Here is a 14,330-nt window from a genome sequence, read left to right as displayed (position 1 = left end):
GGCATGTTGATCTTTGACATGGCATCAGATTCTAGGCATTCCTGAATAACTCATTTATCATTACCTTATTGTTAGCTTATCAAGGTTCTTTTCTAAGAACCCAGTTTGTTCCATGTGGAGATGATTCAGCACTTATGGACAGTTCATGACTTAACTTTAATGTGGCATCACTGAAGTGATGGTGTTATCAGGCAATGATGAAGATCTACAACGTAAAACACATTTATTGAATACTTTCTTGAATAAATTGCTTGTGAGTCCACATACAGTTTTAATGCAGAAAAAGGCCATGATTATTAGCACAGGAAATACAACAATCAACAAGTAACATTTATCTCCTGGCTGTTTGTCATGATATATAGCAGAGTGAGAATCACTATACATAGAGGGATAACTCCCAACTGGGCAGTACCTTTTCAGGCAAGTTTACAGATTTATTGAAGTTGCTGCTGAAGTATGTAAGTCATCATTGGTAAACAAATCTTAAATTTATACATTTTACAATGTGTACTTTTGCTTCTCTGTTGAATGTCTGAATGGTGCGATGTTTTGTGAATGGTCTGTGAAGGTTAGTATTGAAAGATAGCAGAAACAGTGGGGCTTTTGAGTGTCGAACAAAGAACTTATGAATTAAATATTACTATCTCTCATGAGCTATCAATGTTTTTTATATGGGACTGAAGTAGCTTCCAGGTAAAATTACCAGATTAAGAACAAGACCAACACAAGGCCATCTCAGTGGGGCCCAGGTCAGGGAGCAGGAAGAAGAGAACAGAGATCCCGTAACATATGAGGAGAAAGTGAGGTCTGCAGATGCTGGAGATCAGAGCTGAAAATGTGTTGCTGGAAAAGTGCAGCAGGTCAGGCAGCATCCAGGGAACAGGAGAATCGACATTTCGGGCCTTCCTGAAGAAGGGCTTATGCCCGAAACATCGATTCTCCTGTTCCCTGGATGCTGCCTGACCTGCTGCGCTTTTCCAGCAACACATTTTCATCCCGTAACATATTACAGGTGAGATTGAAATAGCTGAGGAAAAGGAGAGTAAGGTCTGACTGTGCGGCTCCGAGTGCATTGTCTAAATCATTGATTTGTGTCAGAGTATTGGTAGTATTCCCTCACTGGGATAGACCCATTACTTTTAGCAATGAAATTAGTTAAATCTCATTGTGGTCAATAATGGATGGAGTCAGCATAAACAACTATGCTGCAACATAACACAGTCCTCCACATTAGAAATTCTACTCATGAGTACAATCATCTAATCTGCCTTTTTGTAATAATACTTTGTACCTGCAATAGTCTGTACTCTTCTAATAGACTTTGACCAAGATGTAACTTGTTTCATAGCTGGTGAGGAATGCAGCTCCTCAATGAGAGAAGGATAAAAGCCTCCTCAACACTGACATCATAACTTGTGGTGAGTACTCAAACAGGGACAGTTCATAAATTGGCAACAGTGAATACATATCACAACTGTGAGAAGGAAGCTGATATGATTTATCTCAATTTTAATAGGCAAATGTTAGCCACATGATAAAGACAACTTTTAAAATTTCCAACAGAGCATTCAGCCAAACGTTTTCTTTGAATTCTTAATCTGGAAAGAGAAGAAATCCACTGAAGACACTGTCATGATCTTCTTTCCCCATCATGGCATTGTAATCTGTTGCTTCAAGCCAAACCTCATCATTGACCTGCAAGTGGAGTACAATTCCTCCAGAACTGGCCTGATAGAACTGGCCGTGATTGCAGAAGCCAGCTTTCTTTATTCCATTCATGTTCAAGTTAATGCATAAATTATTATCTGACGTTGCGTAGTACACAAAGTAATAAAAACCGGTTATGTTACAGGTGAACACACCTGTGTCACTGTTATAGTGATTTTGATCATTAGATATGATTTTACTGAATCTGATGTGGGTCTCCCGTGGTGGATATGTGTGTCCCCCTCTCTTTGCAGAAAAGGCAGATTTTAATGTGCTCTTGTGGTCTCCTGATCGCCCTTTTTCCCCTTTCTCTCCCACATTGCCTGGATCCCCCCTTTCCCCTGGAGGCCCCCTTCGCCCTCTCTTTCCGGTTGGGCCAGTGTCTCCTGTATCGCCTTTCTCGCCATCTCCACCCTGAGAGAGAGCGAAGCCAGGGACACCTGTCAAAAAGCAGATATTCATTTTGTTAAATATTCCATAAAATCATCATGTAACAAACCTTGAAATGTATCTTCGATGTGATGGGCTAGCAGATAAATCAAAATGGTCCATGCCAGCCAGAATGTGCCAATGCCCAGCCTGGATAAATAGGAATAGTGGTAGGCTCCAAAACCACGCATCAAGTCCACAAAAAAGGGCATTCACAAACCAGATGGGCTTTTCTGACAATCAATGATAATTTTGTGATCAATATCAGTGAGACTAGCTTTTAATTTCAAATTCTGTTAATTGAAATTACAACCCACCAGTTCCTCAGATGGGATTTGAACCTACAGTGCCAGAAACTTAGTCTGGCCCTATATGGGTGCTGGCCCAATGCCTTTACCACAACCACAGCACCAACTAGTTAATTTGCTCCTTAAAGAAATGTTTGTTAACAAACATGCAAAAAAAAAAGCCAATGAGCTGGCAGTTAGAAATGTAGTGAACTCACCAATCCGGAACTATCTCACCTTTCCAAAAGTCAAACTTCCAACAGCCCAGAAAAACTTAATTCTGAATGCAAAAGTCAATGCAACTTGTAGACATTTACAGTTATATATCCTGGTTTGTGGGTTAGGTAATTGTGCAAATGTGGTGGATAATACAAAACTAAATAAATGTTTTAATGTTTATCTGTACACTTGCTTCAAAGTTATACTTTGAGAAGAAGAATTATCTGATGAGTGTTTAATAATATTTATATCTAGGCGATCTCCACAAGGAATACTGGGATTAGATTGCTGAGGGAACGTGGCGTTCAGACAGTGAGTAAGGAGAGTAGTTACATTCAGCAGAGAACTGTTACAGTCATGAATGAGCTCTTGCATAATGTAAGTAAAGCAAAAGCTGAAGGAACAATATTTCTCAATGTTATTTTCCACCACCATAACCACAGTAAATTCTGTATTGTGAAATAATCTCTGCTCCTGTCCCCACTGAGAATATTTTCTAATTGTGGGAATCTGGACCTGTTTGGCATTTATTTTCCATCGCTGTGAACTGAGTGCCTTGCTTGCTAGTTAAATACAAGTTTTGGACTGGAGTCCACTTGTTGGCCAATCCGAGTGATGGTGGCAGATTTCTTCTCTGAGGGAACATTAATGAATTTGTTTGGTAAGCACAGATAACCTGAAAGGCTAATAGCCAGAACAAGCAGTGCAATACTGGTAATGTTAGTGGGCTAGGAATGAAGAGGCCTACCCTAATGCTCTGGGACGGTGGCTTCAAAGCCCTCCACAGCAGCTGGGGTTTTATATTCAGTTCATTAATAAATCAGTTTCATTCTTAATGATCTGAAAACTGTTGGTTGGCCTGAAACCCATCTGCTTACTGATTCTGTTTAGGGAAGGAAATTTGATGTCTTTACCTGGTTGGCTTTCCTACTTACTTTAAACCCATGGTAGAAGTGGTCAACTTATAACTGCCCTCTTAAATGGTTAAGCAAGTCACTTAGTTGTAGATATCTCAAGCCACCAGCTGAAGGGCAATAAATACTGTCCTTGCTAATCTTGCCAACTTTACAAAATTGAAAAGATTTTTTAAAATTCTTCTGGGGTCAGAGCAAGGCAATTTCATTCCATCATCTTGGCGAATACATGGGTGAGCATGGGCACACCTCAGTGCACACAAAGGGGGTAGGAAATGATAGTGGGGCTGGGGCTGAGTGAAGGGGCTAATGTGGAAAACCAATTGGAAAGGCCACACGACAAGCTGAGAAAAATATACACCTGGGCAGTTGTGCTAGCTTATCCCCTTGCTCAATACCACATCGAGATTGGGCTTGGTTATCTCGGTACCCACTACCCACAGCCCTCCAGTAACTGGGGAGCAGCATCTTGCTTGGATTTACATCAGGCTTTACTCTGGAATATTACCCAGGCTCTATTTACATTCATAACATTTAAAAACTTTTAAAGGAAAATCACAATAAATATTTGAAATTGGGAAGCTAAATACCTTGGAGCGAGAGTGTGTTGGAGGGTGGGAGAGTGGTAGTAATTTTCGAGCTGTCCTAGGAAAGAGATGCTTTGATATAATGGGCCAAACAGCCTGGTTCGATACTATAAATTTGAATGGGCTACTTGGGTGGCATTCACAATGTCCAGGGTGAAGCCAGCATAGACTCCTTGTATCCTCATGAACTTCCATCTTGAGGTGAAGCCTAGCGCAGACACCCACCCTCGAGAGCATTGAGGTGAAGCCTGCCCTGAGTAGACTAGAGGCTAGAACAGAGTTACCTGCTCAGTCTTCGCTGCTTGGAAGGAGTGTAATTCTGAACTTTTTATTCCTTTATTTTTTTAATTTATCCCGAGGGTTTTGTACCTCGATACTTTTTGTATCTAAAGTGGCATGAAAGTCTGTAATGCTGGACTTCTCATTTCCTTTTTTCTAATTTGTTCTGAAGAATCTGTACCTCTGTACCTTTGTACCTAAGGTGATCCCCTATGCAGCGACTTTGGAAGCTTTTCACTGTACTTGTGTGAGTAAATGTGACAATAAACCTAATTCTAATCTTATTTCTGCTTCGAATAAGAGCCCATCTCCCTGACTCTATATACGATGGTTAGATGCCTCAGTAATTTGCGCTGGAATAACTGATGTAATGTTTTGATCTACAATGTGAACACAACATCAATGTGGTTTATTGTGATTCTGCTGGTTTACCTGGATTTCCTTTTGCTCCTTTTATACCATTTCTGCCGTCTTTGCCAGGTATCCCTGGTATTCCATGACAACCGGGTACACCTGGGATTCCAGAAGTGGTTTCGAAGCCTTGAATTAATGAACTCAGCATTGACACCAGGAGCATCAGCGAAATGACAATCATCATGTGCCTGTAAAATGTGCAGCCAGAACCTGGATTTGAATATCACACAATCAAACTGTGCATTTAAGAACACAAAACATTAAGGTAGAATTGCAGTGAAATTCAATTGAAAACAAATCGATTACATTTAAGATAATTAAATCTTTTGTTATCTGTGGTTCTCCAAAAAAGAACAGCAATTTTCAAATAGAACTCTCCATAAATTCTCTGTGTGCTGCCCCATCTTGTGGTTAGTATGTCACTGTGCCTTTGATGCAGATTTAACTAAAGCCACCTTTAGACAATGAATCCCAAACTGGGGCGAATGACATTTGTGGCTGATATGTTAAGTAGCCAGGCCTTTGCGCTTGGTAATAAAGGAGTGGACAAGAAATACAGAACACAGATTCCGAGGATAACCAACTAATCTTAATGATAGTGTTGGATGGTAGTGCTTTTAAAGAGACTTCCTGCCCGGCAGTCCAACAGCAAGGAAGATTGACAATTTGAAAGACCGACAACTAATTTGCCTGACAGATTGGCAACCTGATAGCCATTTTAATTGACAGACTGATAGTCAATCTGACTGACAGCCCTGAAGCCTGACAGATGGGTAGACTGAATACTTAAAAGCCTAGGAGAAAGTGAGGACTGCAGGTGCTGGAGATCAGAGTCAAAAAGTGTGGTGCTGGAAAAGCACAGAAGATCAGGCCGTAGCTGAGAAGCAGGAGAGTTGAAATAAGGACTTATATCCAAAACATCGACAATCGTACTCCTCAGATGCTGCCTGACATGCTGTGCTTTTCCAGTACCACACTTCTTGACACTAGTTAAAAGCCTGACAGCTAGTCTGACAGTCAGCCTGTTGAGTAAGACAGGGAGCAGGACAGCCCAGGAAGAGGAGATGAGATTGTGGTTGGGGTTTGGGGAGGTGATTAGTTCTGTAGTGTGATGTTATGTGATGCAACAGTCAGAGAGCTGGATTGCGGTCGGTGATGCCATTTTGTGGTTTACTCTGCATATACCAGTCTGAATAACATACCACAGAGAGTCAAGTTCTTCTAGAATCAGATATCTAAAATTTATTTACAACATTAAATATTTACAAAATTATGATATGACATCTGTCCTATATCTATCACCCCTCAATTTAAAGCTATGCCACCTCGTGCTCGCCGTCACCATACTTGGAAAAAACCTCTCCCTGTCCACCCTATCTAATCCTCTGATTATCTTACATGTCTCTACTGAGTCACCTCTCAACCTTCTTCTCTCCAATGAAAACAGTCTTAAGTCCCTCAGCCTTTCCTCGTAAGACCCCCCCTCCATACCAGGCAACATCCTAGTAAACCTCCTCTGCACCCTTTCCAAAGCTTTCACATCCTTCTTATAATGTAGTGATCAGAACTGTGCACAATACTATAAGTGCGGCCGCACCAGAGTTTTGTACACCTGTAGCATAGCCTCATGGTTCCGGAACTCGATCCCTCTATTAATAAAAGCTAAAACACTGTATGCATTCTTAACAACCCTGTCAATCTGGATGGCAACTTTCAAGGATCTGTGTACCTGGACACCTAGATCTCTGTTCATCTACACTACCAAGAATCTTACCATTAGCCCAGTACTTTGCATTCCGGTTACGCCAACCAAAGTGAATCACCTCACACTTGTCTGCATTAAACTCCGTTTGCCAACTCTCAGCCCAGCTCTGCAGCTTATCTATGTCTCTCTGTAACCCACAACATTCTTTGTCACTATCCACAACTCCACTGACCTTAGTGTCGTCTGTAAATTTACTAACCCACCCTTCTACGCCCTCATCCAGGTCTTTTATAAAAATGACAAACAGCAGTGGACCCAACACCAACCCTTGCAGTACACCACTAGTAACTGTACTTCAGGATGAACATTTCCCATCAACCACCACCCTCTGTCTTCTTTCAGCAAGCCAATTACTGATCCAAACTGCTATATCTCCCACAATCCCATTCCTCTGCATTTTGTACAATAGCCTACTGTGGGGAACCTTATCGAACACCTTGCTGAAATCCATATACACCACATCAACCAGTATACTCTCATCTACTTCTTAACATTTCCACTGAACAGTTTGAGCTCTAATCCTCAGTCTACATCACAGCCATACATGCACAGTCTGGGTTTTAATCTTAATGATGTTACAGTCTTGGCACAAATATGTAGGAAAGCACTGAATTTCAGAAGCCAAGTGAGAGTGGATGTGATATCAAGATCACATTCGACTGAACGTGGCATAAAGTAAAACTGGAATCAATGGGAATCAGGGCAAAGTTCTCAGCTGGTTGGAAACATACCTAGCACACAGGAAAATGGTTGTGGTTATTGGAGGTCAGTCATCACAGCTCCTGGACATCTCTGCAGGAGTTTCTCAGGATACTGTCCTACCTCCAACCATCTTCAGCTGCTTCATCAAGGACCTTCCCTCCATCGCAAGGTCAGAAGTACGGATGTTCACTGTTAATTGCACAATGTTCAGCACCATTCACGACTCCTCAAATATTGAAGCAGTCCATATTCAAATGAACAATATCCAGGCATAGGCTGACAAGTAGCAAGTAACATTCATCCCCCACAAATAATAGGCAATGACCATTTTCAATAAGAAATTATTCCACCATCTCCCTTTGATGTTCAAAGGGATTACTAATGCTGAATCCCACACTATCAACATCCTGGGGGCTACTACACACCAAAAACATAACTTGACTTGCCATATAAATAGTATTTGTCATTTATTTGCAGATTATTAAAGTTGATACTTTCTTTAAACAACTGAGGTTCTGAGAGAATGTCAAAGAAATGTCAATCCATGGTTCTTTTTGTTTTCCATCTTTTTGCTCTCTAAAATACTGGTGTATGAAGTTATAGTGCAAAATAGTTCGATATTATGCTTGTGTTGACGTCTCTGCTCTTTTCTATATTGTATGTTGTGGGCTGTTTAAGAATTATAGGCTTATAGCAGCAGATATCTTCCTGTACATTGAGCTTACACAATAACACTGAATGATGATGTTACATTGTGGCCTTTTTACTTTTGTCACAACTTGGAAAAAAAGTTGGTAGTAAACTTAATTGACATCAGGACATTAGTAAGGCTTTTTTCATATAAAAATGTTTTAAAACATACTGCCCCATGAGTTTTGTTGTGGTTTTTACTTTAAAACTCTGAAGAAATCATTTTACGTGAAAAGGCATTACTTGCATCTTGATGTTGATCAAGTCTGCCATTTTATTTTTTCCAAATTGTAATCCACATTAGAGACACCACAGATAGTTGCTCAACCTTTTAGCCAGATAACTGCAATTTATATACAATACTAATTATACAATATCAGAGACTTACACACGTAGTCTGGGTTCGCTGCTTACTGATGTTACTGAAAATGACATACACAATCAACTGTCTATATCGACTCCATTGCACAGAGTAAGAGAGGTGGTACCTTTATGTTAGAATGTCACAAGTTGTGTTGTCATGTTATTGTCTTAAACAGACAGTGCTGTCTGGTCTGGAATCTGTGCCAGAACACAGCAGTGAACCATGGAGATTGTGGCCTTCTGAATTAGGTGGTCGGTGGAGAGATCAGTAGGAGTACACGTTTGTGTGGAAGCTGGAGAGGTTGGAGTGGAAATTGGAAGAGTGGGGAAAAGTTGCCGGGGCAGTGGGGGGGGGGGGTTATAAAGTTGGGTGAAATGTTTGTTGACAGTTAACAATGAGGAGTACAGTCTGACCGTATATTTACTGTAACATCAAAGCATGGAGTCTGACTGTGTATTGCTGGTTAGCAGTGAGAATAGGGTCAGACAATGACAGGAAAAAAAACGAGTGTAGTAACATGTAGGAGAATGTCTGACTGAGTGCTACTGAATATCAGTGAAAAATATAGTGTAAGTGTTAATAGTTTATACCGAGAAGTACAGTCTGATTATGTATTGACTGTTTTCAATGATGAGCCTGACCATGTATTAATGGTTATTACTGAGATGTACAATCTGACTGTATTGTGCCATTGTACATCAAGAAATATATCCTGCCAGTATATTCACAGTTTACACCTAGGAAAAAGTCTAAATGTACGCTAATAGTGAACAGTTATTTATACAGACTGTATGCCAACAGTGACTAGGAGAAAGTGAGGACTGCGGATGCTTGAGAGTCAGTGTCAAAAAGTGTGGTGCTGGAAACGTACAGCCTGTCAGGCAACATCTGAGGAGCAGGAGAGTCAACATATTAGGCATAAGCCCTTCATCAGGAATGTGGAGGGGGACTAGAGTTCAGAGATAAATAGGGGGGTGAGATGGGGCTGGAGGAAAGGCTGGGAAGACAATAGATGGTTGCAGGTGGAAGCAATGTGATAGATCGATGGGGAGAGTGAAGTAGATAGGTGGGATGAATGATGGACAGGTAGGACAGGTCAAGAGGATGGTGCCAAGTTGGAGGGTTGGATCTGGGATGAGATAAGGGGAGAGGAGATTTGGAAACTAGTGAAATCAGTGTTGATGCGTGTGGTTGGAGGGTCCCAAGGCAGAAGATGAGGCATTCTTCCTCCAGTTGACAGGTGGTTTGATTTGGCAGTGGACGAGGCCTAGGATTTTCATGGCCTTGTGGGAGTGGAAGGGGGAGACAAAGTGGTTGGCCACAGGGTGGTAGGGTTGTTGGGTGCATGTGTCCCAGACATCTTCCCTTAACCGCTCTGTGAGTTGGCGTTCTGTCTTCCCGATGTAGAGGAGACCACATCAAGAGCAACAGATGCAATAAATGAGGTGGGTGGATGTGCAAGAAAGTTTCTGCCAGATTTGAAATGATCCTTTAGGGCCTTGGATGGAGATGAGGTGGGAGGTGAGGACGCAGGCTTTACACCTCATGTGACGGCAAGGGAAGGTGCTGAGTATGGAGGGTGGGTTGATGGGGGGCTTGGACCTAATGAGGGAGTCACGGAGGGAATGGTCTCTGCCGACTACAGATAGGGGTTGGGAGGTAAATATATCTTTGGTGTTAGGGTCTGACTGTAGGTGGCAGAAATGGCAGAGAATAGTGTACTGTATCTGGAGTTTCATGGGGTGGAAGGTTGCTATCTTTGTTAGCAGTTGGAGGGATGGGGTTCGAGGATGGAGGTGCAGGAAGTGGAAAGGATGCAGTGAAGGGCTTTATTGATCACATGGGAGAGGAAATTGCAGTTCTTGAAATAGGAGGACATCCTGGAGGGGAATTGCTCATTCTGGGAGTAGATACAGTGGAAATGGAGGAATTGGGAGTAAGGAATCGCATTTTTACAGGGGAGGGTGATTGGGGGCTTGGAAGGAGGTGTAATCACGGTAGCTGTGGGAGTTGCTGGGTTTGAAATAGATGTCTGTGTTGAGTCAGTTGCTGGAGATAGAGACGGAGAGGTTCCAGGAAGTGGAGATAGGTATTGGAGATGGTCCATGTGAACTTGAGGTTAAGGTGGAATGTGTTGATTAAGTTGATGAACTGTTCAACCCGCTAATGGGAGCACGAGGTGGCGCCGATACAGTCATCAATGTAGCGAAGGAAAAGGTGCTAACAGTTAAGACTAAGGGGTAGAGTAAGAACGTGTGTTAACGGTGAGCAACAAGAAACACAATCTGACTATGTGCTGAGAGGTAACAGTGAGGATTTAATTCAGACTGACACTGATTTATTATGACTAAACGCTAGAGGGTGTGAAGTCAAATTCTTTCATCACATGCTATTTTACACTCAACTCTCAGACTGTCTTTGAGCAATATGAGCCTTATCCTAATCTGTGTAAATGCTGCACTGACGGGCTCCAACAATAAGTTGCTCAGTGATATTAAGAATAAAAGATTGTCATTCCTTTGCTTAGGAAACAGCTCTATGACCATTTTTTCAGAATATGATCAACTAAAATTATTGCTGGATGTGACAGCTTCAAAGACTTAACTTTCTAAAGCCTACAATAACATGTTACTGTCAAATTCTTGAATAGTTATTTCATTTTGTTTCATAAAGTATCATCTCCCTTGGTTGCTCAGATGTTACTTTCATGTTTCATGCTAAACTTACATGGATGACTAAATTTTGAATTATATAATGGTGAAGGGGTTAAGTTTATTTCAAGTTTTTAGTCATGATACATGATAAACTATTTATGCAATAAACTATGTAATACTTCAACTTTATTCTCCTAACTTTAATATCAAGAAATTAAATTCTTACCTTATTGATATTCAAAACTTTCAAATGAGAACACCCAGATCAGACTTTAACGGAGTCTCAATGACTTGAGCAATTCTGAAGTTTTCTTCGTTAACCTGGAACACTGGGAGGGAGGAACGGAGGGAAGTGTGATGTAACAGGGCTGCTGTTCATGCCAAGCCCTCTATTTGAACTCCAGCAATGCCAACTTTCAGTTCCCTATTTTATTCACTTTGTTATTGTTGGCCCTAAAGTTATTTTAAAAATGTATATTATTTTATTTCAGCCAAGGAAGAGAAAAACATGCCAAATTCAAGTCCAATTCATTTATTTGGCTGAGCTCATTGTTTCTAACACTGAAACATACGGATGCGAAATGGATTAACTCACAACATACTAGACATCCGAATAATCATAAGACCTTAAAACCATAAGATTTAGGAGCAGAATTAGGCCAATCAGCTCAAAACATCTGTACCACCATGCAAACATGGTTGGTATGTTTCTCGACCCCTCATTCTTCTGCTTTCTACCTGTTACCCTTGATCCCTTTATCCTACCTATCTTTGTCTTCAATATACTCAATAACTTGGCCTCCACATCCTTCTGCAGCAATGAGTTCCACAGATTCACAACCCTCCAGCTGAAGAAATTTCTCCTCATGTCAGTTCAAAAGAATCATCCCTTCACTCTGAGGCAGTTCCCTTGGATCCTAGTCTCTCTCCTACTAGTGGAAACATCTTCTCCACATCTAGATAATCCAGGTATTTCATTACTCTCTAATTTTCAATGAAATCTCACCTCATCCTTCTAAAATCCATCAAGTATAGTATCAGAGTCTTTATAACCTTTCCTTGTATGAAAGGCCCTTCATCCTTGGATCATACTTGTGAAACTCCTCTGAACCCTCTCCAACACCAACACATCTTTCCTTAGATGCAGAGCCCAAAACTGCTCCAAATTCCAAATAATCAGAGCTTTATACAGCCTCAGGTCTCAGGCGCTGTGAGGTAGCAGTGCTAACCACTGTGCCACCGTGCCGCTCATTGCCATTGCTGCTCCATTGTCCTCCCTGGTAAGCTTCCTTTCTTGTCAACTCTGGCCAATTCCTCTCTGATGTCTTTGTAGTTACCTTTACTCAATTGTAATACTATTATTCCAGCTGGTTCCAGCTTCTCCGTCTCAAGCTGCAGATTGAATTCCATTATGTTGTTGTCACTGCCCCCAAAGGGTTCCTTCACTTTAAGCTCCCTAATCAAGTCTGCCTTATTACATATCACCAAATCCAGAATTGCCTGTTCCCTAGTGGGCTCAATCACAAGATGCTCGATAAAAATATCTCATAGCCATTCCATAAATTCCTTTTCTTAGGATCCTCTACTAGGCTGATTTTCCCAGTCCACCTGCATTATTATTGTCATGCTGGAGTCCCCCATTATTATAGTACTGAAGTCCCCCATTATTATTGTGGTACTGGTATCCCTCATTATTATTGTAGTACTGATGTCCTCTATTATTATTGTAATACTGAAGTCCCCCATTATTATTGTAGTACTGAAGTCCTCCATTACTATTGTAGTACTGGAGTCCCCCATTATTATTGTAATACTGAAGTCTCCCATTATTATTGTAGTACTGAAGTCCCCCATTACTATTGTAGTACTGGAGTCCCCCATTATTATTGTAGTACTGAAGTCCCCCATTATTATTGTTGTACTGCCTTGCTCACATGCTTTCTCTATCAGCTGATTTATTTTCTGTTCCACATCCTGAATACTACTCAGAGGCTTGTACATAACTCCCATCAGGGTTGCTTTTGTTTTGCAGTGCCTCAACTTTACCCACTCAGATCCTAGGCTTTCCAACTCTATGTCACTTCTTGCTATCAAGTTAATTTCATTTCTTACTAACAAGTCAACCCCATCCCTCTGCATATCTTCATGTCCTTTTGAAACCCTTGGATATTTAATTCCCTGCCCGAATACCCTTGCAGCCATGTCTCTGTGACGCTCAGAATAGCATACCCACCAATTCCAATCTGCACTACAAACTCATTTACTTCGTTTCATATATTGTGTGCATTTAAGTACAACACCTGCATTGACTGCCCTCCACTCTCATAGTTGTCCTCTTATCTGCTTTGCCTAAAGTTTGATTCCTGAACCTTTCCTTACTCTCTGTTCTATTACTTGTCCTGGCAACTTTATTAATCTCTCTTGAGCCTTCCCTGCTTTTAACTAGTTTAAGGTTCTTATGAACCCCGTATTAAGTCTTTCCTGATAATCAGCTCATCAAAAGTTATTATAACATTCCTGGAATTTATTGCAGTTGTTCTGAAGAGTTCATGTCCTGCCTCACAATGGCTTTTGGACAGTTTTGCTAATGGTTTGAATTACGTTGATGTAAATGATCCATGAACTTTGTATCCACAGTTGAACAATATCAAAGGAGAATAATAAAAGAAACACAAAAGAAGGGAGACTGTTGTGTTTATCCAGAACTTTTCATCACTACTAACCATCTCAAAGGGATTTACTTTGCATTTTAGTAAAGAACTTTATGCAAGGTGTACTCAATTTTGGAATCCAAGAAATGTACCAAACAATTTGCACAGAACAAACTCCCACAAAAAGCCACGTGACTGACCAAATAATCTGCTTTTTTTGACATTGATACTGGGAGAGCTTTTCTGATCTTTAAAATAGAATCATGGTATCTTTAATGTCACCAGGTTAGAAATGGTGCCTTAGTTAAATGTCTAATCTGAAAGACATTACCTGTGACAGTACACTATTGCCTCAGTATTGCAATGAAAAATGAATCTGATTCTTGTATTCAAACCATAAGGAGACACTTTCCCTCAGACTTGATGTTTTGATAATTGTGCAACTTGTCCATTTCAGTCAGAATTATCTAATTTTGAATCCCACTTCATTGACTTGTGCACTGTTCGACAATGACATGGATTCCAAACCTGACATCATGGCAAGTGACATTCCTGTATTCAGGGCACACTGCACCTTCAGTTATTCTCTTGAAGTAACACTGTCAGTGTAGTCAGTCACCTGTGTGTGTGTAATGAGTAAGCACAGAACCCAGGCTATGTGTGTAAAT

General features: G+C 40.9%; 1 protein-coding gene across 2 annotated transcripts; it reads right to left on the bottom strand.

Annotated features, from left to right (window-relative positions):
• Positions 1-206: 206 nt before the first annotated feature.
• LOC122540173 (complement C1q subcomponent subunit C-like) lies at positions 207-11,393 on the bottom strand. 2 transcript variants are annotated; one of them, XM_043675507.2, is made up of 3 exons: positions 11,238-11,393; positions 4,855-5,024; positions 207-2,147 (listed from the first exon to the last, which is right to left on the bottom strand). In XM_043675507.2, exons 2-3 carry the CDS (start codon positions 5,018-5,020, stop codon positions 1,594-1,596), a joined length of 720 nt encoding a protein of 239 aa, XP_043531442.1. In that variant the 5' UTR covers positions 5,021-5,024; positions 11,238-11,393; the 3' UTR covers positions 207-1,593. The 2 variants fall into 2 exon arrangements, with proteins under 2 accessions (XP_043531442.1, XP_043531441.1); XM_043675506.2 differs by having other exon boundaries at positions 4,855-5,046; positions 11,238-11,392.
• Between the last annotated feature and the right edge of the window lie 2,937 nt (positions 11,394-14,330).

Source organism: Chiloscyllium plagiosum, unplaced genomic scaffold (genome assembly GCF_037043375.1).
Source record: "Chiloscyllium plagiosum isolate Xiang-an unplaced genomic scaffold, Cpla_swu_hap1 HiC_scaffold_37, whole genome shotgun sequence".
NCBI classification, from domain to species: Eukaryota; Metazoa; Chordata; class Chondrichthyes; order Orectolobiformes; family Hemiscylliidae; genus Chiloscyllium; species Chiloscyllium plagiosum.
The sequence above is the reverse complement of the archived record's forward strand: the minus strand, read 5'-3'. Positions and strand labels throughout refer to the sequence as shown.

Bases quoted from the DNA above. Each gene is read 5' to 3' on its own strand.
- LOC122540173 (XM_043675507.2), bottom strand. From the start codon at position 5,020: ATGATGATTGTCATTTCGCTGATGCTCCTGGTGTCAATGCTGAGTTCA. The intron at 2,148-4,854 runs GTAAACCAGCAG...GCTTTTTGACAG, and splicing joins AGGAGCAAAAGGAAATCCAG to GTGTCCCTGGCTTCGCTCTC.